General features: G+C 39.0%; 1 protein-coding gene across 1 annotated transcript in view; it reads right to left on the bottom strand.

Moving 5' to 3' along the window:
• The window catches only part of smurf2 (SMAD specific E3 ubiquitin protein ligase 2), a 119,479-nt gene that overhangs the window by 6,873 nt on the left and 84,876 nt on the right, over positions 1–27,730 (bottom strand). The window contains exons 9-18 of the mRNA XM_057860979.1: positions 24,840–24,924; positions 24,478–24,636; positions 24,314–24,361; positions 17,725–17,926; positions 15,132–15,235; positions 10,951–11,065; positions 6,800–6,978; positions 4,932–5,190; positions 4,636–4,837; positions 1,427–1,502 (exon numbers count right to left, since the gene is read on the bottom strand). Of these exons, the coding sequence (XP_057716962.1) occupies positions 1,427–1,502; positions 4,636–4,837; positions 4,932–5,190; positions 6,800–6,978; positions 10,951–11,065; positions 15,132–15,235; positions 17,725–17,926; positions 24,314–24,361; positions 24,478–24,636; positions 24,840–24,924 (1,429 nt within the window). The remainder of the gene's footprint in view (positions 1–1,426; positions 1,503–4,635; positions 4,838–4,931; positions 5,191–6,799; positions 6,979–10,950; positions 11,066–15,131; positions 15,236–17,724; positions 17,927–24,313; positions 24,362–24,477; positions 24,637–24,839; positions 24,925–27,730) is intronic.

Genomic DNA, 27,730 nt, shown 5'->3' on the forward strand with positions numbered 1-27,730 from the left:
CCGTTTGGCTGGCGTGATGCGAAAAATAAACGTATTAATCCGCAAAATCAGCTGAATCCTTCGTCCTCATACACAACAGTACACTGTATAGTGAAGAGGACGTCTTCTACCGTACACGTCACAGCGCCCTCCTCCTCAATGCAAGACCGAAGCCGGAAGTCACTCATTTTCATCGTGCGGGACTAAAAAAAACTAAATAAATATAGCGATCGCTTCCACAACATCCAAGCGGTCCATATCATTCAGGGGCATAAAATACCACGTGTATTATGAAATAAACATGCTTTTTCGTGTCATATTCACTTTGAATACCATTCATTTTAGTGCTCCAACAATTATTCGATGCACTCGAGTTATTCGATTAGAAAAAGATTCAAATCAAATTTTGCTACTTCAAAGATTCATTTAATTAGAGTGGCGTTGGAATGGTTTGTTTTGAAAGTGTTTGCATTTATGTAACTGGGTGGATACACTACCCTCTAGTAGCAATGAGTGACAAAACTCATTTAACAGAGCTGACACCCCCCGTTCCATAGCTGACCAACATGAAGTAAGTTTTTATTTGACCCAATGTTTTTTATGCGTTCATAATTTAGTTTATAGGTATATCTAAATGTTTTTTTTGTGGGAATATGTGTTTAAACAATTTCTTAAGAGCATTGTGATTGCATTGAAAATGAGCATTGAAAAAAGCGTTTTATAGCATTTAAGCTAGCCAACTTTTGCATTGCAAATTAGCCAATTGTTCTTTTGTTGTACTTTGATCCTCATTTATTTATTTATTTTTAATACCGTTTAAGGCTAAACTCATCCATCCATCCTCAGATTTGGAGGTGCTGATCCTCATCCCAACCTTGACCCGCTCCAGTGAGATTTGGAGGTCATGGCTTGATGAAGCTAACAGCACCACATCATCTGCAAAAAGCAGAGATGCAATGCTGAGGCCACCAAACCGGACACCTTCAATGCTTTGGCTGCGCCCAGAAATTCTGTCCATAAAAGTTTTGAACGGAATCGGAGACAAAGGGCAACCTTGGCGGAGTCCAACCATCACTGGGAACGGATTCGACTTACTGCAGCAAGTGCAATTCTAGTTTGAAAAAACACTTGGGAATTTTATTTTGTATCTGCATTTAATGCTCTTTTGAAAGTGCAATTTTAGCCAGCATTTGTTTTGTTTTACATCTCCTAAAATGTATTTTGCTATGTATTAAAGGCTTTATAATCTGATTACTCAATTATTCGAAATAACTAGTTGATAGATTAATCGATTAGTTAAATAATCAATAGCTGGAGCCCTAATTCATTTGATTTAATTAACATCTTTCTGAGTAATTTTAATGCAGGTTTAAGTTGTTTTTCTTTTTTTCCTTTCAATTTTTTTTTTACAACTAATAAACAATTTTCCAGAAAACATTTTTCTCACCAAGTATGGGCTTTGGGGAGATTGTTGGCGTTGGCATCAATTTGGTGGATAGTGAATAGCCGAGGGCCAGCAGCACCTACATTAAAGGAAAATAAGAGAAGTATTACAGTATAATTGACAACAAACAGGACACCTTATTTTACAGTATACATTCACACAATCATAACAGGTATGCATGCATGTTTTGGGGCAGCAATAGTGATGCAACAATTAATTGATTAACTCGAGTATTCGATTAGAAAAAAAATATTAAAATTAAATTTTGTTGCTTCGAGTATTCGTTTAATTAAAGTGGCGTTGTAATGGTTTATTTTGAAAGTGTTTACATTTAATTGTATTATTAGGGTGGATACACTGCCCTCTGATCTGCCTCCTTTGACATGGCTGAATCCAACTGCTCCCTGTTAAGACCAACGTAAGCTAAGTTTTTGTTTGGGCTGATTTTTTTTTGTTGCATTCGTGATTTAGTTTATAGGTATATTTAGCCTTTTTTTGCGGGAATAGAAGTCTGAACCATTTGAAAAAAAGTTAGCATTTTATAGCATTTAAGCTAGCGGACTTTTGCTATGTAAGTTAGCCAATTGTTCTTTTGTTGTACATTGATCCTCATTTATTTTTATTTTTTTTTACCGTTTGAGGCTCATCCCAGGTATTTTAATTTTTCATGTTCCTTATCCGATTACTCGATTATTCGAACTAACTAGTTTATCGATTAATCGACTACTAAAATAATCGATAGCTGCAGCCTTAGTCAGCAATATGTAGTGATGCTAGGAAATTGTAGTTTATTACAGTATTGCTGTGGGACATACTGTATAACACGAGCAAAGCTGAGACTTAAAAAAAATGTAGGCGTTTTAATACTTCAGAGTGACTTCTCACAGTTGTTCAAGGACAAGAGCCCTTCAAAAATTCATTAGTTAGATGCAATACTTAAGCCAAATCAGCAGAGGCGGCCATTAAGCTTGCCCCTTGATGGCAAGGATATCTCCATTTATCATAGTCAGTGCAAGGTCACAAACTAAACTGCAGCAAGTTGATATTTTCAGAGAAGATTTAGGTGTTTTCCATCTCTGGAATTTTAGCCAACAAGAACACACCAGGAACTATTAAGTTTGGTAAGTTGCAATTAAAAAGTGAGGAGTATATTTAACCCTTTATCAGGCAAGTGACTAATTTTGGTAATTAACAAAAACAAAACTTAACCCCATAAAAACATGACATCCACATATGTACGTGGACAGCCCATTTTGAGTCATGTAGACCACAATATTAACATTTGGTATGCAAGTGTGGCCTATATGACCCAAAATATATGGATGCTAGCTCTAAATTATTATTTTATTATACAGTGCTGGCCAAAGGTATTGGCACCCCTGCAATTCTGTCAGATAATGCTCAAATTCTCCCAGAAAATAATTGCAATTACAAATGCTGTGGTAGTAATAACTTAATTTATTTTGCTTGGAATAAAAAAAACACAAAAGAGAATGAAAAAACAAATCATTATCATTTTACACAAAACTCCCAAAACGGGCCGAAGAAAAGTATTGGCACCCTTTGAAAAATCATGTGATGCTTCTCTAATTTGGTGGTGGCAATAACTAAATCACTTGCAGCCATTTAAAATGGATTAAAGTTGACTAAACCTGTGTCCTGTGTCCTTGAGTAAAACATATTGAGCATGGAGAAAAGAAAGAAGACTAAAGAACTCTCAGAGGACTTTAGAAGTAATATTGTGAGGACGCATGGGCAATCTCAAGGCTACAAATCCATCTCCAAAGACCTGAATGTTCCTGTGTCTACCGTGCGCAATAAGTGTAAAGCCCATGGCACTGTGGCTAATCTCCCTAGATGTGGACGGAAAAGAAAAATTGACGAGAGATTTCACCGAAACATTGTGCGAATGGTGGACAAAGAACCTCTACTAACAGCCAAACAAATTCAAACTGTCCTGCAGTTTGCGGGTACAACAGTGTCAACCCGTACTATCCGTCGGTGTCTGAATGAAAAGGGACTCTATGGTAGGATACCCAGGAAGACCCCACCCAGAGACATAAAAAAGCCAGGCTGGAGTTTGCCAAAACTTACCTGAGATAGCCAAAAACGTTTTGGAAGAATGTTCTCTGGTCAGATGAGACAAAAGTAGAGTTTTTTGGAAAAAGGCCTCAATGTAGGGTTTACAGGAGAAAAACGAGGACTTCAAAGAAAAGACCACGGTCCCCACAGTCAAACATAGCGGAGATTCACTGATGTTTTGGGGTTGCCTTGCTGTCTGTGGTACTGGAGTGCTTGACCGTGTACATGGCATTATGAAGTCTGATGACTACCAACAAATTTTGCAGCATGATGTAGGGCCCAGTGTGAGAAAGCTGGGTCTCCCTGAGAGGTCATGGGTCTTCCAGCAGGACAATGACCCAAAACACACTAGAAAATGGTTCGAGAGAAAGCACTGGAGACTTCTAAAGTGGCCAGCAATGAGTCCAGACCTGAACCCCAAAGAACACCTGTAGAGAGATCTGAAAATGGCAGTTTGGAGAAGGCACCCTTCAAATCTCAAAGACCTGAAGCAGTGGCCAAAGAAGAATGGCTTCCAGCAGAACATTGTAAGAAACTCATTGATGGATACCGGAAGCGGTTGTTCGCAGTTACTTTGTCTAAAGGTTGTGCTCCCAAGTATTAGGCTGGGGGTGCCAATACTTTTGTCGGGCCCTTTTTTGAAGTTTTTTGTAAAATGATAATTTTTTTCCTTTTGTGTTTTTTCATTGCAAGCAAAATAAATTAATATATTACGACCAAAGCATATGTAATTGCAATCATTTTCTAGGAGAAATTGAGCATTATCTGACAGAATTGCAGGGGTGCCAATACTTTTGGCCAGCATTGTATACAGTATAATTTTTACACAATATTTTATATATATATATTTTTTATGGATAAATAGCACGGTACATTAACAAAATGTTGATGATAATAAAATTAAAATTGAATAAAAACAAGTACACACTGGTTATTCACCAATAACACTCTAAAGTTGATTTAAAAAAAAATGTTATTCATAGTATTTAACTGATTGCCTACAATTGGCAAAAAAACGAATGAACGAACATTCATTCGCCCCTGCTAGTCAAAATGGATTGGACATCTAGCGCCGTCAATGGCAGCCAATGAGTGCCCCTTAACGGGTTCAACTAGCAACAACACTTTACCTTGGAGGGCCTTGAAGCCCTGCAGAGGAACCCTGGAAGAACCTGTGACAAACTGTAGTAGACGGGCTCTTCGCTCCTCATCGAAGGACTCCACAGCTTTCCAGAACCACTTTACAATGTTACTGTCTGGGGTGCAATGTTTGAGCCTCGTATTGGACTTCCAGTCATTGATGTCAATTTTACCTAGACCACATACGATCAGCTGTGGAAAGAAGAAAGCAGTATTCATATATTTTGAAACTGCTACTGTACAATACAATGAATAGATTCATGACAATATGTCATTGGGAACGTACCTCTAGCTCTTTCTCATCAAAGGCCTTTAATAGGTGCTGGGGGATGACTTCATTAAAACCTTTCTGCAGCGCAAGAAACTGAGCTTCGATGCCTCGCAGAAAGCGCCAGTTGACGTACAGGCGGACATATTCTTTTTTGGTGTCCTGCGTGACAGGGATGCTCTTTCCATTGGGCTTGAGCTCATGTTGGATGATCTCTCCGTAGGCATTGTGTTCTACACAGAAGGTGTGGTCCAACACTCCTGTGATATCATTGTCCCTGAGGAATTGTAAGAGGTTAAATTACCATTTTCAGTCAGTCAGGGGATTTGACACTGTGAGGAAAACATTAATCAAACAGAGGAAAATTTTCATTAACTCATTTACTAATTTAGAGCAGACTTAACCCTTTATATGGCACTCATTTAACTCATTGGCTAACATTGACTGTGATAGACATCCAATCCATTTTAATTGTTGGCTACCATTGACTGTGATAGACATCCAATCCATTTTAATTAAAAGGGTCAAATGGACTGGACGTCTACAAGAAAATTCACAGCCATGCATTTAATAGCAAGCAACAAGTTAAATATTATAAAATAATTTTTTACAAAAGTAATAATGACAATGTTTGAGTATTTCTGTTTTTTTTTTTTTTTTCATTTTGATTTTATTAATTGTTTTTATTATCGTTTGAGTGTATTAACACTTCATGAATTTATATGGCGGAAAACACTCAGGTGACTTGAAGTTCCGCTCTTTTTTCTGGGGGAAGAAACATTTTGAACTGGAGGGCATTTAAAAAAAAAAAAAAAAAAGTTTTTCTGGGGGATTTTATGGGGGAAACATGGTAATATAACAAGGGTCGCAATGCAGAAATCGCAGACATCAAGGAGTGGTTGACATTTTCTTTTTCATAAATATTTACCCTTTTAAACTTTTTTTTCTATTTTTTTCTTTCTTTTTTTGTTTGGATCGATTATTTAACATATCGGAGAAAATGTGACAGTAACCAAAAAAAAAAAAAAATACAATTAAGCGATAGTTATGAGGTAGATATCCGTGACTTTTTTACAGACGCCATTTTTTCCCATTGTGAAATAATTTGTTTAAAAGTTTAGAATATGTGAATGAATAATTTTTTCAAGTTGTTTTTTTAATTCGAAATATGAGACATCAATTAATGATTCTAAGCTAAAAACGACAGACATTTTGAACAATAAATATAATTAATTACCTTCGTTTTATGGCTGGGTTGAAACAAAAGCGGTTGCGCGACGTCTGTAAACGGGGGTTTTCAGGGTAAAACGGACAAATTAAAAATAGTTCGGGGGCTTACTGCGCCATGAATCTGCTGTGGCAGCATGTAGACATGTTGTTCTATCAAGCACAACAGTTCTTTTGGCTTAAAATACAGCCGTTTATTTTAAAGAGGGTTGCAAGAGCAGAAACTGCTTTTTCAGTCTTGTCTGTTTTACGACATATATATTTAAAAATCAAATAATTTATGGTAAATTATAAAAAATATATATAATAATAACTGATAATCTATAAGTCAAGTTTTTTCAAATGATCAAAAATAGTCACTTTCCCTATTAAGAGTTAAAAGCTATTTAAAAGCAATCAACATAGAAGGTGACACAAGGCCAACTTGAACACAACAAATTGAGCAAACATGAAAAAATTATATCTGACGCAACAATAGGCCCTAGAGGGCGCTGTCATCCCTTGAATCCTTATTGTTTCGTAGTAAGACATGCCCTCAAAATGTGAAGTGTTCTTTGTTACAAGTGGTATAAAACATTTTTATATCACAGTGATACATATACACACCACACACACCACTTAAAAAACACACACACACAAAAAAAGCTTCTTGTACTCACAGGATCCAGACAAGACTGTTGTGCAGGTCCGGGTCTACAGACTCCATGTCATCCAGCGTAATAGGTTTACCTAGTAGCTGTTTGTAGAAGGGTAAGGTAAAGCCTCCATCAATGTAGTGGCCATGAAACACTGCCATCCCCATGATACGGCCCACAAAGTGGAAGTACGACAAGTGCTCCTAGACAGAGAAGACACACTTTAATCAGTGACATACTTTGGGGACTTGCTCATCTGTTACTTTCAAAAGTATTAAGGCAATATTATTTGCAGGGATTACACTTTTACTGCAACAATAAGCCAACACATTTGTTTTAAATACAATACATAACTAACATAAAATGCAATTATTCTGGGAAAGTGGCCATCAATTAACAATGTGGACATTTTGCAAATAAGTCCCACTTACAATAAGGGTTAAATCATTAATCAAACAACAGTACAATTTTTACAAATGTCCCCTGCCTGAAAAACAATAATTAATAATGCTAGAATCATGAATACCTTTTCAGGTAAACAGGTTCAGTGAAAGTTTGAAGGAACTGCCAACCTTTAAAACATGATATCTACTCACTGACAGAGGCCACCGTGTTTGCAAATTCCAAAGAACGGGAAGTATAGACACCAGTTGTTTTGCCGATTTACTTCCAAAGAAAACCATAAAGTAAATATTTCACAACAACTTAAACATTGTCGCTGTTTGGTGGATTCCTGGTTGACTCACAGCAGCTCTCGTATTTATCAGTTTGGTAACTTTGCCATCATACACCATTACCACTAAAATCAACAATAATAGCATTCTGAAATCATGGTTAATCCCTTATTTCAAAGGCTTTAAAATATTATTCCTAATCACGTAGACTGTAATAAAAATGTCATAATATGACACTAGCTATTGTGGCTAGTGGCTAAATACCAAAACATTACAAAGCGGATCTGATTATAAACCGCACCGGACAAAGTTCACAAAATTTTCGAAATAAATCCACATACAAGACTATAAGCCGCAGGTGTCCTTATCTTAACATTAGATATTCACATACAATCATGTGAAAAAATTAGGACACTCCATGAAATATTCAGTTCTTTATTAAGAAATGTTCACATATCAATGTCTGATCTTGTTTTTCTTTATCTCTGGAAAAGAAAGGGATTTATTTGCAGGTAAACAACAAAAAATAACATTGTTTTACTAATTAAACCAAATATATCAACAAAAATGCATATTCTAACTGAAGAAAAAGTTGAGACACCCTCCCACCTAATAGCTAGTGTTACCCCGTTTGGCTGAAATAACTTCAGTGAGACGCTTTTTGTAGCCATCTACCAGTCTTTGACATTGGTCTGAAGAAAATTTGCCCCACTCCTCAGCTCAGCTCAGAATACTTTCAGCTGTGAGATGTTTGAGGCGTTTCTTGCATGTACAGCCAGTTTCAAGTCACCCCACAGCATCTCAATGGGATTGATATCTTGGCTTTGACTCGGCCATTCCAGGACTCTCCATTTCTTCCTTTTCAGCCAATCCTTGTTGGATTTACTGGTATGTTTTGGGTCATTGTAATGTTGCAGGGTCCAGTTTCGCTTCAGCTTTAATTTTTTTCATCAATGATCTCACATGTTTCTTAAGTACCCTCTGATACACGATAGAATTCATGGTTAATTCTATGATGGGGAGCTGGCCAGGTCCTGCTGCAGTAAAGCATCCCCAAACCAAGACACCTCCACCTCTATCCTTCACAGTGGTATGAGGGTCTTTTCCTGGAAAGCTGTATTGGGTTTACACCAAACATGTCCTCTGTTCTGGTGTCAAAATAATTCAATTTTGGATTCATCTGTCCAAAGAACATTATTCCAGAAGTCCTGGTCTTTGTCTACATTCACTCTGGCAAACTTCAGTCTAACTTTCATGTTCTTCTTGGAGAGCAAAGGTTTCCTCTGTGCACACCTCCCATGAAGGTTTAACTTGTAAAGTCTCTTTCTGATTGTAGAGGAATGCACTTTAACATCAACAGTAGCAAGAGCCTGCTGTAGTCCCCGTGCTGACATTTTCGGGTTTTTGGAGACTCCTTTTAGCATCTCGCGGCCTGCTCTTGGGGTGAACTTGCTTGGACGCCCAGACCTGGGCATGTTGGCAGTTGTTTTGAATGTCCTCCACTGGTAGACTATTTTCCGGATAGTGGAACGGCTGATTTTATATTCTTTTGAGATCTTTTGAAATCCCTTACCAGACTCATAAGCGCCCATAACTTTATTTCTGAAGGCCTTAGACAGATTCTTTGATCTGACCATAAAGTTTTCTCTCACTTCAACAGTCAAGGGCACACCAAACTAAATGTGAGGTTTAAATTAGGCAACCCTCCTTTAAACACTGGGTAATGATGTTCGACTCATGTGCTCCTGATATCATACACTTGTGTGTGATTTTAGCAGTTTTAAGTTGGATTGAATATGGGGGTGTCCTAATCTATTCATCAACATAAATTGCATTTATTTAAAATTACATTTTACACAAAGTTATGAAATATCTTTTTTTCCCAGTTTTAATTTAGTTCTATTACTTGAATCTCTCAAGATGGTTAAAACGGGTATTAAATATCCATATGACCAAATATGTTAGGAAACACACATGCTTCCATAGGGTGTCCTAATTTTTTTCACATGAGATGTTACACAAAAATATTGATTGATCAAAAATATTATGAACTAGGGCTGTCAAAAGTATCGCGTTAATGGGCAGTAATTATTTTTTTTAATTAATCACGTTAAAATATTTGACACAATTAACGCACATGCCCCGCTCAAACAGATTTAAATGACAGTATAGTGTAATGTCCGCTTGTTACTTGTTTTTTTTGGTGTTTGGCGCCCTCTGCTGGCGCTTGGGTCCAACTGATCTTATGGGTTGGTACCATGAGTGAGCATGGTGTAATTATTGACATAAACAATGGCGAGCTACTAGTTTATTTTTTTGATTGAAAATTTTACAAATTTTAATAAAACAAAAACATTAAGAGGGGTTTTAATATAACATTTCTATAACTTTTACTAACATTTATCTATTAAGAACTACAAGTGTTTCTATCCGTGGATCACTTTAAGTGAATGTAAATAATGTTAATGCCATCTTGTTGATTTATTGTTATAATACACAAATACAGTACTTATGTACCGTATGTTGAATGTATATATCAGTCTTGTGTCTCATCTTTCCATTCCAACAATAATTTACAGAAAAATATGGCATATTTTATAGATGGTTGGAATTGCGATTAATTACGATTAATTAATTTTTAAGCTGTAATTAACTCGATTAAAAATTTCAAACGTTTGACAGCCCTACTATTAACCAGACAAACCAGAAAAATAGACAGGTCACTACATTTGCAAAGATATATTATCCACTTTACCTTGCCTTCTAAAGTTGAAGTGGATGAAAAAACGGTTAACAGCAAACGCTATCCCTTATATAGCAGCTTTGTTGTAGCATACTGTGGCAATAAAGTCCTCCGAGTGCCAGTTGAAAACGGCTAACAACGCTAGCTTCGCATTCTCTGGTCGTAGCAAATAGTGGATGCCCATCCATTTAAAATTGTTCTTTTGTAGCAGCTTATAGTATCAGATGGAGCCATATTCATCTGTAAAATCCTGTGTTTTTGAGTAACTCTGACGAGCTTCTGGCAAGCTTTATTGGTGCTAGTGTAGTGACTGATCCATAAATATACCGCTTCCTTATAAAAGCCCCAGGGTAGAAACGGCAAGAAAAAAGTAGCGGCTTATAGTCCGGAAAATACGGTAATAGCCAAGTAGGCAACTGCGCGCGAGTAGATGGGTGGCTCATGATAGTCAGCGAACTGCAATTTCAAATGTAAAAATGAACCTGCACTCTTACCTTTATTGCTAACATATTGAAACAGTTGCAGGACCGAATTAGACAATATAGCAAATCCATTTTAAATACACCAAGCTCACTCAAATGTGGTATCATGTAATACTCCTTACTTGTTCATTATCTAATTTTACACATATCCCAAACACACAATATTATTAAAAGTAATATGTTTAGACTAATTAGTATAAAGTTGTTTAGTGCAAAATTGACAATCTTAATGAAAGGTGCAGTGCCATCTTGATTTCTGTAGTGTCCATGACTCACAGGGTTGACTGCAGAGTCCGGGTTAATCTGTAGAGTGTAGATGTCATCACGCGAGTACTGAAACAGGCCATAGTACGGGTTCAACATCTCATGTGATAGGAGATAGAGCCACTCCCTGGACAGAGAGACCAAACAAAGACGCAAAATAAAAATTGACCGAAATATTGTATAGTGAATTCCTGGATATGGATATAGAAGTCTGGCATTCCTTAAGTCAGTGTTTTTCAACCGGTGTGCCGCGGCACACCAATATCGCTTTTTTTTTTTTTTTTAAGTCGTCGGGAGGAGTTGCAGTAGGAAGGAATGAGTAGGTAGGTTTCGGTCGTGCGCAGATGAGCGAGGTATTGCTTGTGTCGCATCCAAGAACTGCTCGGATTTCTAGCAGTCAACTACCTTGCTGTCTGCGACAATGTGGACTCCACCCATGCACGTCTACTGTACATCAATTGATGAGACTCATCTAGTGTCGATATACACGACAATGTCCTTTCCATTTTATCCACATGTGATGACCGTCAATCCTCCCCCTGTGCTTTATTCCATCACATTGTCAAGGACAGCAATGAGGCTGATGGCTGGAAATCCGAGCAGTTCTTGAACGCGACACAAGCAGCTATCCAACAGCACCTTGGTGCCAAGCAAGCTTAAATGTCATCTCCAAACGAAACACCCGTGACTTAAAAATAAGTCAATCAACTATTTTGTTTGCCTGCGTGAAAGCACAGAGAAACTTTTTTTGAGAAAAATTAGATTGGTAAATGAGAAAGCTTCAAAGCCAGTTACCTTTTTGCTGAACTTCTTGCTAAATCCAAAAAGTTCCACACTGTGGCACTAATACTACTTGCCTGCAAAGCCATTGTCAGCAAGATGCTCGGCCCTGATGCGGTTAAAGACATTGCTATAGACCCTACTCACGTGACGTCACAGCCACGCCCACGCGCCATGTTGTCCGTCTACTCGTCATGTTAATGCATTAGCGCTTCGTAAATTCCTCTTATAATGGCGTGGTTTTCTGCTCGTTAACATTAATAATCAAAATGGTGACGGCGTGTGTGGCGGTCAGTTGCAATAACAGAGAAGATAGACGGAGAGACTTGAAGTTCTACCGGATTCCGAGAGACCCGGAGAGGAGAGCGAGATGGGCTGCTGCAATTCGACGAGAAAACTGGGCTCCAAACGACTACCACAGATTGTGTAGTAGTCATTTTATATCTGGTAAGATGCATTTAATATATATTTAGAGGGTTTTGGGCTGACAACCACAATTAAGATCATTGCTAGGCTAATCGCCGACAAGACGTTGTGAATGAACTACCTGAAAATATATAATTATAAGGGGATAATAAGACAGTTGTCATACAATTAATTTACAATTTCACTATTGAGGTCAAAAGCCAAAAAATAAATTCAACTAGGGACAATCTGGAGTAGTGCTATCGCACTTCATATTATATATGTATGTAGTGAGAGTGCTATCGCTAAACCATATAAACATTAAAAGCCCTAGCTCCATTGACAAATGACATGAAATACATTAGACTTGACAGTGGATGTTAGCAAGAACAAAAGATTTTGAATTGAAAATTTCGTAACTCACCTTCCCGAGCACAAGATAGATTCCTGCCGAATTTTCGTGGATGAGGACCTGTTTCACCCAACCAGCAACGAAGTATTTATAAGCCTCCAAGCTCTTAAAGTTTTTCAAACTTTCGTGAGAATAGGCTGATTTTGTGTGGACAAGATAGTTGTAAATATCAGGGTAGCAGATGTCAGGCAAAGACGGCGAAGACAGCGGGTCGAAAAACATCGATTTAGGCATCAAATATGGATCTGGCAAATGGATAAACTGAAGCTTTTCCACATAACGCCTTTTATGCAACGCATCCAATGAGTTTACAGCGTCAGATAACACCGGGGCTTCCATGAATTGCTCTATAACTTGCACGACTAATTGAAAACAATGAGAATAGGTCTAAAAAATACGGACAATATGGCGGCCGGATACAGCGACACGTCATTTTGTGACGTAGGTGAGTAGGGTCTATAGTCCCCCTGTCTAATAATTCTGAGCTTTTCAAGCCTAACTGCAATAAAAAAATAAAAACAGAAAGACAGAGCTGTTAAAGAAGAGCTTCGTGTATGTCTTTCTTCAATTAGTGCCAGGATATTGGCTTTGTGTTCATCCAAACAGGCTCAGGTTTCACATTGAGTAAGTATAAATATTGATAAATTATTTTATAATTAAATATACTGGACAGAAAGTAATTTTGGAACATTTTTGGTTTGTGGTATGCCGTGAAATTTTTTCCAATATAAAAACGTGCCGTGACTCAGAAAAGGTTGAAAAACACTGCCTTAAGTGACATTTTTGCCGATGTTTTTGGGGAACATTTTCGGACCGGAACAATAGCAGTTTAGTGACAGGGAACTACAGTGGGGCAAATAAGTATTTAGTCAACCACTAATTGTGCAAGTTCTCCCACTTGAACTTATTAGAGAGGCCTGTAATTGTCAACATGGGTAAACCTCAACCATGAGAGACAGAATGTGGAAAAAAAAAACAAAATCACATTGTTTGATTTTTAAAGAATTTATTTGTAAATCATGGTGGAAAATAAGTATTTGGTGAATACCAAAAGTTCATCTATTCTCAATACTTCGTTAGGTACCCTTTGTTGGCAATAACGGAGGCCAAACGTTTCCTGTAACTCTTCACAAGCTTTTCACACACTGTTGCTGGTATTTTGGCCCATTCCTCCGTGCAGATCTCCTCTAGAGCAGTGATGTTTTGGGGCTGTCGTTGGGCAACACGGACTTTCAACTCTCTCCACAGATTTTCTATGGGGTTGAGATCTGGAGACTGGCTAGGCCATTCCAGGACCTTGAAATGCTTCTTACGAAGCCACTCCTTTGTTGCCCTGGCTGTGTGTTTGGGATCATTGTCATGCTGAAAGACCCAGCCACGTCTCATCTGCAATGCCCTTGCTGATGGAACGAGATTTTCACTCAAAATCTCTCGATACATGGCCCCATTCATTCTTTCCTTTACACAGATCAGTCGTCCTGGTCCCTTTGCAGAAAAACAACCCCAAAGCATAATGTTTCCACCCCCATGCGTCACAGTGGGTATGATGTTCTTCGGATGGAATTCAGTATTCTTTCTCCTCCAAACACGAGAACCTGTGTTTCTACCAAAAAGTTCTATTTTGGTTTCACCTGACCATAAATCATTCTCTCAGTCCTCTTCTGGATCATCCAAAGGCTCTCTAGCGAACCGCAGACAGTCCTGGATGTGTACTTTCTTCAGCAGGGGGACACGTCTGGGAGTGCAGGATTTGAGTCCCTGGCGGCGCATTGTGTTACTGATAGTAGCCTTTGTTACTGTGGTCCCAGCTCTCTGTAGGTCATTCACTAGGTCCCCCCGTGTGGTTCTGGGATTTTTGCTCACCGTTCTTGTTATCATTTTGACGCCACGGGGTGAGATCTTGCATGGAGCCCCAGATCGAGGGAGTTTATCAGTGGTCTCGTATGTCTTTCATTTTCTAATAATTGCTCCCATAGTTGATTTCTTTACACCAAGCGTTTTACCTATTGCAGATTCAGTCTTCACAGCCTGGTGCAAGTCTACAATTTTGTCTCTGGTGTTCTTCGAGAGCTCTTTGGTCTTGGCCATAGAGGAGTTTGGAGTGTGACTGACTGAGATTTTGGACAGGTGTCTTTTATACCGATAATGAGTTAAAACAGGTGCCATTAATACATGTAATGAGTGGAGCCTCGTTAGACCTCGTAAGAAGTTAGACCTCTTTGAGAGTCAGAAATCTTGCTTGTTTGTAGGTGACCAAATAGATATTTTCTACTCTAATTTGGAAATAAATTCTTTAAAAATCAAACAATGTGATTTTCAGTTTCCCCCCCCCCCACATTTTGTCTCTCATGGTTGAGGTTTACCCATGTTGACAATTGCAGGCTTCTCCAATCTTTTCAAGTAGGAGGACTTGCACAATTGGTGGTTGACTATATACTTATTTGCCCCATTGTATATTAAATTGAGTCAAGTAGCTTTATTTAGATAAAAGTAGTGCTTTGACAGCATCCTGTGGCTTATTTCGGCATTTAAAAATGTTTTTCTGGCATGTCAATTACTCATGGATTCTGAATTGCACCTTCTAATAATTTCCTACCTGGCCACTCCTCCATAGTCAAGTCCTTCTTCACCCCGAAATTTTACCATTAGCCTTTTCCACAGGTCCTTAGGCCTCATCTTCATCACTTGTCTATAGGATTCCTGCAATAGTCATACAACAAAACAACCATTAACTCTTTCAGTACCATTGACAATGACAGACATCCAATCATGTCACTGTTTTCATCTGTCTCTTGTAAATTTAAATGAGTTTATCACTACAAGATGTCGACTAGGAGGGTTGGCAGCGAATGCGTTCATTCACTGCCAGAATCAGCTGTGCTACACAATGGCTGGAGGAGGTGAAACTGCTGAACGTTTTCCCCCACCGTAGAAAAAGAAAATCGCTAGTATGGGAATACTTCAGCTACATAAAAGTTACAGACGGCCACAGCTTAGAGAAGCGCCAACCGACGTGTAAAACATGTTTGCGGAGGGTGGCTGCCAAGGAGGCAGTAACTCCAATATGATTTTGCATTTATACAAAATTAAAGGGTCATGAACATTTCCCACAAGCTACAGTGCCCTCCCTTGTACTTTGTACAACCCCTTTTTGCCAACAAAACAACGTCTGGGAACTGAGATGGCCATGGGAGGAGCTTGATTTTGTGTCTGGTGAACCATTTCTGTGTAGATTTGGCAATATGTTGTTTAGGGTCATTGTCTTGCTGAAAGACCCAGTGACGACCCATCTTCAGCTTTCGGGCAGAGGGCAACAGATTTTGATTTAAAATGTCCTGGTATTTCAAAGCATTCATGATGCCATACACCCTAACAAGGTTCCCAGGGCCTTTGGAAGCGAAACAGCCCCACAGCATCACTGACCCACCCCCATACTTCACAGTGGGTATGAGGTGCTTTTCAGCATGCCCATCTTTCGTGGCACACCAGACCCACTTAAAATGTTTGTTGCCAAAAAGCTCAATCTTGGTCTCATCTGACCAAAGCACCAAGGCTGGTCCCAGGCTGGGACCGTGTGTATTTTTGTGTGAGAAGCATGTTTAGTGTGTCTAGTGAGGGTAAAACATTTTTTTTCCCTCCCTCTCTGGCATCTTTATTTTGAGAAAGAGTGTGTATAATGTAAACATGTTACAAGTCATACACATGTTCTTTTTATGGAAAAAAAATCAATTATTTTTGTTCTGATGGTAATAATGTTGAGCTGTGGGTTTAGGCTCACCTAAAGTTAAAATTTATTTTAACTTACCATTATACTTATGTTGCAATTTGCTAATATGTTTGGGGGAAAAATAATCCTGTTCAATGGATTTTTTTATTTATTGATTGATTTTTTTAAACCCCAGATATCTCAAAGTAACACATTTTAGAGCTGTAATTGCAATACCGTGATACCGTGATGTTTTGGCTTGAGGTTATCATACCTTCAGAATATCCTACCAGCACATGCCTAAGTGTACCACAGTTTTCAAACTTTAAAAAAACAATTGGACATGACGATGCTCTAACACACAAATACAAATGTGAAATTTTACAACTTTTGAATAGGTGTGGCTGGGAAACACTGTTGTTGTGTGGCGCTTCCAGACATTATATCAGTTGGTTTATTGCTGTCATGCTCCAGCTCAATAAGTGTTCATCCCATGTGCAGACTGCTCACAGTATTAAGGGCAGGGTTCATTAAAAGTGGATTAGGGGCAGTTATAATAAACGCAGTCATAAGACTATAATAACACAGCCTCTTTTACTGCCACGTTCCACTCTTCCCTTCAGATGAGGCAGACAATTTAAAGGTGCTGTTAGGGTGAAAGGGAAGTTCTAATCCACACCAAAAAGTACACATTAAGAAAGTTCTGACAGCCAACGGGCAAACACTTGCCTGTTCAGTCATGATTTAATGCTTCAAAGGATCTGGAGAAGCTACACGGTATATCTCACACAACCTTAAAATGTCCTTTGACCTATCGCCTGTCTCTCACTGTGAGATCAGCCAACAAAAATGTCTTCGTTCAGATTAACAGACATGGCTGTTCCAGCACATTCCACCACATATTTTATGAGGGTCGTGTAGTCTGCTGCAGGTGTTGTTGCTCTGATAAAGGCCCTGTGCCTCATAGATGCTGCAACACTCCCCTACTAAGCAAACGTACTCGAGCAAGGGGTCTGCTTTAGATTGAAACCAGAAAAGTGCTACACATCATAGATGAGTGAGTGTGTGTGGGGGGTGTGTGTGTATGTCGTCAAACTGCCAGGGCGCAATGTTTATGGGAATACATAAGAAATAGGGTGATAAAATGTTCAAATAACTTGACATGAATCTAAAAATAACATGAAATAGTCAAGTATGGTTTGTAAGAGCGCTAGTTTCACTTGTGATGAGTTTAATTTCTCAGTTTACTTATATTTGAATGAAATTTCTCCATTGAATTGACGTTAAAAGTAATTATTCTGTTACAGCCTTATAAAACGACAAAAATATTCATTAAATGCTTTTAGAAAGAAAAATATCAGTACAGTATATTATTCACATGTGCCACTAGGTTTCCTGATGTATATATCCATTACCCGTTGGTTACCGTGGGGTGTCAACGTGAGACATAAAATGTGTGATAGCATCATGGATGCACAAGTACCTCAAATATTTCTTCACGGGACACTTCGATGCGACAATGCCCAGCCTGTGGTTGCTGCTGAGACAGTTCCTGTCTGAGGATCTTGAGTTTCTGGACTAGGTCTCTCTTGTACTTGGGTACTGTGAGACACTCCGCCTCTTCTGGGAGCTGACCTGTGGATACCAGAGCCTGCTGGACCTGATCCTTTAGCTGGTTCTGCCGACTAAAGAGCAAAACACATTGAAAATTAAAGAAGATGGTAAAGACCATGAAGCAAGAGACATATATGATTACAGGTAGTCCCCGGGTTACGAATGAGTTCCGTTCCTACGCTGGCGATGTAACCCGAAGTCAGAATTAACCCTTTAAGTACCTCTAAATCTCAAAATAACTATCCAAAAAACATGTACAGTATATCATATCAAAATAAGATACTATGAGGTATGTTGTGTTAAAAGCAGTTATATTCAATGACTATTTTACTTTACTCGCGAGTCAGTTGCCTTGCTGACAGAAAAGGGCGCTGTGGAAAGAGTCGGGAGGTGAGAGAAGGGGGGCGCTCAGGTCGCCAGCATCGCCTCTCTCAACGCAAGCCCGCTGTCCAAACTCAAGGAAACGGATCGGGACTCGCAAGAGGAGTCGGCGACAGAGGAGAAGCAACAGCAGCAGCAGCAGCATGAGTACAAGGAAGTGGGAACTGAAACCGTTAGGAACTCCAGAACAGTGCCGAGGGGATCCTGACATTAAGAACGACAACGGGAACTAGGTACTTTTTACACACCTAAAAATAAAAACAAAAACAAAAAAAAACACTGGATACAGGATGGCCACATTATACTTATTGATACTGAAATATAAATTGAACTTTGTGTGTATGTATGTGTGAGTGGGGGTGGGGGGTCGTTTCCTATGGACACCGAAACAGCTAGGCAGATTTTGACAAAATTTTACATAGTTGTTCTTTGTGTCTGAGAGTGATCTTAGATGGGTTTGGTTTCTGTAGGCCTCCATTTAGTGCGGAAAATTCAAACTAAAAAAAAAATTGCATAGAAATTGTGACAGTGCCATCTTTTGGGTAAAAGACACGTCTCTTGCGATTGCATTGTTGCAGTTGGCTTTCAAACTTTACGGTTTCGTGTACAAATTTAAATGTGATGTGATGATATGTCATGGCTTTGAGTACTCCACAACAAGATGCTGGATTTAAAAAAAAAATGTACAGTGATCCCTCTTTTTCTGCGGTTAACTCATTCACTCCCAGCCATTTTCACCAGAGCAAGGCCCTTCGCTCCCGGCCGTTTTTCTGGATTTTGACTGATTTTGCAAGGCCCACAGAAAATTCTGTTCTATTGCTAGATAAACATGGAACCCACCAAAAGAAAGATTAGACTCTTTTCTTTCAGCAGAAAAAAAAAGTTCATATCTTTTTCCATTCTTAGAAATCGGCATCAGAAAATAGCTTAGTTTGAGCAAGTTTCCTATTTCTGATGAAAAAACGGATAAAATGAGCTTTTTGTAAATGCATACATTTCAAACATAACTTTGATTTTAACAAAGCTATTTTTTGCATTAGTTACATAACTTACATCCCAAACTAGGGCTGGGCGATATGGCCTTAAGTACATATCACGATAAATTGAGCAGATTTACCTCGATAACGGTAAATGACGATAAATTCGCCCAGGCAAACTGTTATATAATTTGAAAATTTGAATCAATGCATGGAATACAAATTAACAGTTTCTCGTTAAATTTATTTACCAGCTTTCAATTTAACAATTGCACATGCAGTCTAAACATTAAGTATTAAAAAAATCTTGTAAACAATAAGAATTCTTGTGTGAACATTTATAACAGCTTGTATGACTTGAAAAATATCATCACTTGAATTTCATTAAATTCATTCCGCATTGTTATACACTAGATAGTGGCATACGTTTAGATATTTAGAAAAGATACAAATACGACACATCCACCCGCCCCCCAGAAATTATACTTAATTAATAAATAAAATGTTTCACAAACCTTTCCTTTCTTATATTCGGCTCAATTATTTACATCTTATGATTTTGGAAATCCTTACAGTATGCGATAAATAATATTCCTGTTCCAAAGCACTGTGCTTACTGTACTGTAATTTTTACAAAAAAATAAATACATAGTTACTCCCTGTCATCTAGGACGAGCCACTTACAAATACTGCTTTGAACACATCTTCACAGACAAAAGCAATGACACAGGCTTAAAGAGGTAAACTTTAATTGTGTAAATCACACTTAATGACGACAGGATCTCCTGGTTAAAATAGACGACATCCACTTAATTCTATTGAAGATATGTAATGCTGAGGCAATTTGTCAACTTTACTTTTAAAAAGAAACGTGCACTGTTTATCCAGTAGATGGGGCTCTTGCAGTGTGTCAAACAGTGATTCAATTTAGGGCAATTGTCTTAAAAGTGGTTCATTGTTTCAGAAAGCCTCGGTTTTTCCATCCCTATCTGGAACCCGTCAAGAGTTCACTTAATGTCGGGTGAAAGTTTGGCGAAGCTAACTTAAGCCCGCCTTCATCCCGTTTACTTGTAGCGTTAGCCGCTAGCATTAGCAGCTAGCGTTAGCCTACCGGGCTTCTGTTTGATTGGCTTCCTGAAAACCATGTGACTCCAAACGTAAGCACACTGTCTGCTTTCTTAAAGGGGAATGAACATAGCCGAACAACACAGAGTCAAAGCGGGATGAAAAGACTATATTTTCTTTTTATTAAATTACCGAATTTACCGACATGGTCAAAATTACGTCGGTCATCGTGAAGAATTTCGGTAACGGTAAATTTTCGGTTTACCGCCCTGCTCTATCCCAAACATCTGAATAATGTTTCCTTTTACAAAATACCATGAACAACCAGACAAATAGAGCTTTTGATAGCAGAGTAACAATTTATTTACACATGACTACTGAGAGATGACGCTTTGTCCCTGAGATGACGCCATTGGCGTCACATCAGCCGTGTAAACTTTTCCCTCATCGTTGTCTGTCTTACAGTGATGGATTATTTTTGGGTCTCTGCGGGGTCTGCTCGGCGAGACGCTGCACTGGGGGTCCCACTCGTTTTGCTCGGTCGTCCAGCGCCTCTTGGTTGTTTTGTTCGGTCGGAGCGCCGCCTGGCATCATGCCGCCAGCGCTCTGACCGTGCTGCACGGCCGTTCATTGCTGTTGAATTGGGTTGCGGGTCTTATAAAATGTGCTACTGCCCTCCAGTGGCCAGTTTTATTGCTTTAAAATGGGTTTGGAGCCTTGTTTTTTGTTTCTCAGATAGATCGCAAGCTATAGATGCTTCTTGTAAAAAAAAATAAAAATAAAAAAATAAAAAATAAAAAAAACGCAAAAGAACGTTATTGGGACAATGAAGCATTTGAAAATAGAACATAATTATACATTTCTGGGAGCAAATGAGTTAATGGGGACCAGAATTACGATAAGTGAAAAACCGTGAAGTAGGGCCCCCCCGCCCCAATTTTTATTTAATATTTATTTATTAATTTTTGTGTGTGTGTGTGTGTGTGTGTGTGTGTGTGTATTTATTCAGATTTATCATTGGAAAAGATAAAAATACATGTTTTTTTCCACTTTTTTCCCCTCAAAATATAATTAAAAAAAACTTTTATGTATAAAAATATTTTAACAAATGGTTTTCAAGCACTTCAAATGAAATAATTATGTTATATTTATGTATATAGTTTTTAAACATGTTACCGGTCCACCAAAATATTTTTAAACAAGAAAAGATGCCCAATCCATCTTAAAAAAGTTGAAAAATGCTTGTCTTTATTAAATGCTTCATTGAGTTCACTCAAGCTGCTCACTTACACACAATGAGTTGCCACAGCAACTGTTTAACGAGTTAAACGATGTTGATGGATGTGGCGCTTTGAGGTCTCGGCTTACCAGCGTCTCAGGCAAGATCAAAGCTTAACTGTCTGTCAATCATCGTTAACGATAATAAGCAACTCCAGCACACTCACTGCCTGACCGACAAAAAGCAGGGAGAGGGACTTTTTTTTTTTCTAATTGAAAAAAAATCCCTGATGGACTGAGGACGTGAAGATTGAAGCGCAAAGTAGCATGGGATCACTGTACAATTTTCCGGAATACTATTAAGGAATGGTTCATGGATAGTTCTGGCAACCATGACTGAGAGTGGTGGTTGCTGTTGTTGTGTTCTGTTGTTTTCTGTTTAATAAAGGTGACGTCTCTTGGGGTCGTGCGGTATATGAGCACAAGAGCAGCAAGTGTGAAACTTAAAAACTATCTCTCTCACTCTTCTCTGCATCACTTGACACAACACTGTAGACAGTGATGGAAAAGCGATTGCCCGCGATTGCCCATTCACCCCTTTATGATGTCCTTTTACTATTACTACGGTACATTCCAGTTGCATCTATAAGGGTAGTATGTTTTATATGTCATTGTATGTGCCGTTGTATTGCGTTGATGTTAAACAAACATGGGCAACGCTGGGCCATATTAATTGTCACGCATAAAAACACAACATTTCAACAGACAAGAGGTGACTACAAGATTAATAAAAACTAGGACACCCAAAAATGCTATTCCAGCATAAAATACTCCCACAATTAGGCAAATAACAAGTAAAATGGAGGGAAACATATTTTGCACTGCAACTCTAGTCTTCATTTCATTCTTAAAGAGAAAATAAGGGGCATTCGAATGTTCAATGCAGTTAACATATAACATGTTGGTGGAAATTTGGTAGCAATAATCTTCATAGAAAATCTAGCTGGTCAATCTCAGAAAAGAAGATTTAAGAACATACAAAGGCTGAGGCAAAATAGCGGGCAGACCCAAACAAGCTGCAGTTGACAAAGGTTAAATTAGACCGCGATTGCTCTCGAGTATCCTTCTAATGGCCTGCATTGTCTATAATCAAATTGACAACTTAGCTTAGTTTATAGTGTCTGCCAAGTGGAATTGAGTTAGGCTTTTCAATCACTTCCTGTTAGCCCAAAAAGCCACAGGGCCCCAAAGGACTCTCAAGAACTCTTCAGACTCTACTCCGAGGGAGGGATGGGAAGTAGGAAGCGTACTCGCCAGCTAGCATGGCAATCGAGCGGACAACTTGGAGAATAGGAGGGGAAGGATGAAGAACACAACATGTTCAAGCACTTTCATTTAGAAATGAATGGCATAGACTGTCCTCTACATTCACTGCCGTGACACATCATCAAAATGAAGGATGATATACCATAAATCAAAATCCTGTGGGGGATGACATGCTAACTAACGATCGCTAAATTCCAAACAGGTCTGGAATCTAGGATTCAGTTACTGAAAAGTGACCCTGACCAGTCGGGTCAGTAACATCACGGGAGAAATATTTCACAAAAACTTCCTGCTGGATTCTCAGACAAAGTCTCAACGAAATAAAATGCAGAATTCAGAACGACAAATTTGACAGACTTAGACAGTATATCAAACATTTTTGTGGTATGACGGAACAGGGGCTTGAAAATCCCTGAATTGATAAAAGGCAGATGTCTTGATGGAATTCCATGATGCTTGATATCTTCTCCAGATATTTCCTAATATCGAAACATTTCTAAACTGCTGTTTACTAGCAGTAAATTATAAGATAAATCAATGACTTGGCAAGCCAACATTATATTGCAAATCAATCTAAGCAGCCATTTTATGTGCTGTTTATCCTCATTCTGTTTGTATTGCAAATCTGAAGCAGAATTGAATACTCTTGACATGTGAGACCAAATGCCATAATTCTATGACTTAAACGGTGTATACAATGAATACTTTGCCTCCTCAATAGTGCCATACACTAAAATAATCACAACTGAGTGACAATAATGAACACAAATGCTATGCCTGCACTCGCTCGACTGTCACCAGAATAAACAAAACAACTCTTCGGCATAATCTTTCTTAGGAAAACTCATAAACACTGTAAATAGTGGCGTGCCAGAATGGTTTTTTAAAGACTTTACAGGGCACCACAGATGTGAAAAAGAATAACGAGTAGAAAATCCTTGCATGTTCTTTGATCCAAGCGGACGGGAAAAGAAGAAACCGGATCCCTTCGCAATGCATTCCGTCCCTGCATAGAGGAGGAATGAGGTCAGGCAGAGGAGGCCCTTCAAGGCACCCGTCCAGTGCTCCATCTTTGCGAAGCAAAGGCTTATGGGTAATTCTATGGCCGTTAACAGAACAGAAGGTGTTTGAACAGCTGCATAGCCAAAGACATTCTGAACACGTGTTTGAGCCGTGCTCAAAGGCTTGGACAATGCACAAATACATAAACCAATGCATAAACCTCCACAGATTGACTCAAGCACACAATTCATTAACAGACTTGGGCATTATATTCATGGGCTGTTTGCTCAATGTAAGCTCTAGTCCTTCTTTCCCAGTTAGATGTCTTGCCAAAAGCAAATAAGTGACGGATTGTGTGTTAAAATGTCTTTATGATCAGAAACTCTATGAGGTTTTAGGCTTGTGTTATGTTTGCGTGGAAGATGGAAAAAGTGCAGAATGTGTGGCCGTGTGCAACAGGGGCTTCCTGGAATGAAAAACAAATCTTACCTCACATTCTGACTTTCAATGCCTCCTCGTGAGCCATTTGGGCTTGGACTGCAAATGCAAAACAAAGACAATTGAGTCCAAGAAAAAAAAAAGAAAATCCATTTTCTCGCAGTGTTTAATGATTCCATGATAAGGTAAGGGTACACAAAAGGTCAAAAACTCACTTAAGGACTCGATGCAGGTTGGCAGAGAGACGTGGATCAGTGAATTGCGTGGTTCTGTTGTTGTGGTCCACAAAGTAAACTCTTCCTGTGGCAGTGTTCCGTATCTCCCATCCAGGAGGGAGTGGACCCAGTTCCTCACAGTTCACATTACTAAGATCTCTGAAAGAAGTAAAAACAACAGATTAATATGTACAATAATAATTAGAACCACAAAAAAGTCGACAATTTCATCACCAGAATAAAGAGATTATGTTTCTGGATCAAAAGAGCGATCCAGTGTGAAATGATAAATCCGTAGTATTTGTCTGTCATGTCATGTACCGTGACTCGTGATGATGTCACAGATCCAGGAGGTCACATACCTGGGTACTCTGGGGTCGTGCCATGTGCTGACACCTGTCTGAGTGTGAAGGAAGTACACTTGGCCTTGCTGCGTGGTCCTCTGTTCTGTAAAATGATTAAACAAGGGGGTCTGTTAAACATGAGACAGTCCAACTGTTGTTAACAGAACACAGAAAAAGCCAAAGTGAGAATTTAACCCCTTGAAATCTGAATTTATATTAAACATAACACAACTGTTGAGAGCCACTGTTGGAGGGAAGTCAAATTAAATCTCGATTGAAATTTTCCACATATTTTTTGGCAGACTCTAGCGGAAAAAAATTATTTGGTCTGATGAGACCAAATTGAGCTTTTTGATCATCAGACAAGACGTTATGTTTGGCGGAAACCAAACAATGCATATCTTCAAAAAGACACCACCCTCACTGTGAAGCATGGTGGTGGCAGCATCATTGGATGTTTATCAGCAGCTGGACCTGGAAGGCTAAAAAAGATATGCAGCAGAATGAATGCTGCAAAATACACCGAAATCAGGTGGGACAACCTTCTTCAGTCAGAGAGAACTACGGCTTGGGAGAGGATTTATTTTCCAGCAAGACAATAATCCAAAGCACACAGCAAAAGCTACACAGGAATGGTTAAAAAAAGAACCAAGTAAATGTTCCGGAGTAGCTGAGTCAAAGTCCAGACCTCAATCCTAGAGAGAATTTGTGGCTGGACAAAAAAAGGGCGATTCATGGCCGATACCCGTGCAACCTGACAGAGCTTGAGCGGTTTCGCAAAGCGGAATGGAGCAAAATTAAAGTGGGCAGATGTACAAGACTGATTGACACTTATCCACACAGACTCACAGCAGCAAAAGGTGCATCTACGAAATGCTGACTTGAAGGGGTGAATAATTATACAATTATATATTTTTATTTAACTGACATTACTCTGTAGGAATCGGTTTTCACTTTGACATTAAAAAGTATTTTCCAATAAATTTGTGTGTTAAAATGCTATATTGTTTTGACCATGGTTGATTTATGAATGCAACAAAAAAAGGGGAAAACATCCAACGGGACGAATACTTATAATAGGCACTGTATGTATGCTTTTTGGTAGGGATGTCCCGATCCGATCACGTGATCGGAAATCGGGCCAATTGCGCCATTTTTCAGAGGATCAGAATTGGGTCAAAAGGATTGGGTTTTTAATTTAAAAAATACATTTTTGTTTTTCTGCTTCATGCTCATACAGCACCACAGCCTCCCATGCTCCCTCCTGCTAAGCAGTGCGGCCAAACTGTCCAACTTGCGTTTGGTGCTTAAAGTTATGATGATTGACAGGTTAGTTGCTTGGTCGCCCTACTATCAAAGGCACAAATGTGTCAATCAGCGTTAAATTTGCATAAGTGTGCTGTGGCAACACATTGTATAAGTGAAAAGCTGTTCTCAGCAGCGTGAGAGACGAGCATTTTTCTAAGTTATTCTTGTTTAAAAATAATTCACATTATGAACGTGGCACATCGGGACAGTCACATGTTTGGAACTTTTTTTTCAGTATCGGATCGGGAAATTCTCAAAATCTGGTGACTCGGACTCTGGTTCAAAAACATGCAATCGGTACATCCCTACTTTTTGGTATATATAGTATTTGTTCAATGTAAATTCAGGCATCAAGGGGTTAATTGAGATTTACAGAGTGATAAGTATAAGCGAATCAGGGTTTTTTTCTGGGGAGGAGGTATCTAGATGGCTTCTCTAAAAAGCTTGCTGGTATCTCTACTAGTCCTTCTAAAAAAATTAGCATATTAAGTTCATTATTTTCTGTAATGTACTGATAAACATTAGACTTTCATATATTTTAGATTCATTACACACAACTGAAGTACTTCAAGCAGTTTATTGTTTTAATATCAATGATTTCGGCAAAAAAGTCAAGAAAAACCAAAAATCCCTGTCACAAAAAATTTGCATATCATGAAAAGGTACTCTAAAGAAGCTACTAAACTAATCATCTGAATCAATGAATTAACTCAAGACCCCTGCGAAAGATTCCTCAGGCTTTTAAAAAGTCCCAGCCTGGTTCATTTCTCAAAACCGCAATCATTGGCACGACTGCCGACCTGACTGCTGTCTAGAAGGCCATCATTGACACCCTCAAGCAAGAGGCTAAGACACAGAAAGAAATTTCTGAGCGAATAGGCTGTTCCCAGAGTGCTGTATCAAGGCACCTCAGTGGGAAGTCTGTGGGAAGGAAAAAGTGTGGCAGGAAACGCTGCATAACCAGAAGAAGTGACCGCAACCTGAGAGAGATTGTGCAGAAGGGCCGATTCCAGACCTTGGGGGACTTGCAGAAACAGTGGACTGAGTCTGGAGTAGAAACATCCAGAGCCACCGTGAACAGGCATGTGCTGGAGCCACTTTTGAACCTGAAACAGCGGCAGAAGTGCCTGACCTGGGCTACACAGATGCAGCACTGGACTGTTGCTCAGTGGTCCAAAGTACTTTTTTCAGATGAAAGCAAATTTTGCATGTCATTCGGAAATCAAGGTGCCAGAGTTTGGAGGAAGACTGGAGAGAAGGACTTGCCAAAATGCCTGAAGTCCAATGTCAAGTACCCACAGTCAGTGATGGTCTGGGGTCCCATGTCAGCTGCTGGTGTTGGTCTAGTGTGTTTTATCAAGGGCATGGTCAATGCAGCTAGCTATCAGGAGATTTTGGAGCACTTCATGCTTCCATCTGCTGAACAGCTTTATGGAGATGAAGGTTTCATTTTTCAGCATGACCTGGCACCTGCTCACAGTGCCAAAACCACTGGTAAATGGTTTATTGACCATGGCATTACTGTGCTCACTTGGCTTGCCAACTCTCCTGACCTGAACCCCATAGAGAATCTGTGGGATATTGTGAAGAGGAAGTTGAGA

Source organism: Corythoichthys intestinalis, chromosome 16 (assembly GCF_030265065.1).
Source record: "Corythoichthys intestinalis isolate RoL2023-P3 chromosome 16, ASM3026506v1, whole genome shotgun sequence".
NCBI lineage: Eukaryota > Metazoa > Chordata > Actinopteri > Syngnathiformes > Syngnathidae > Corythoichthys > Corythoichthys intestinalis.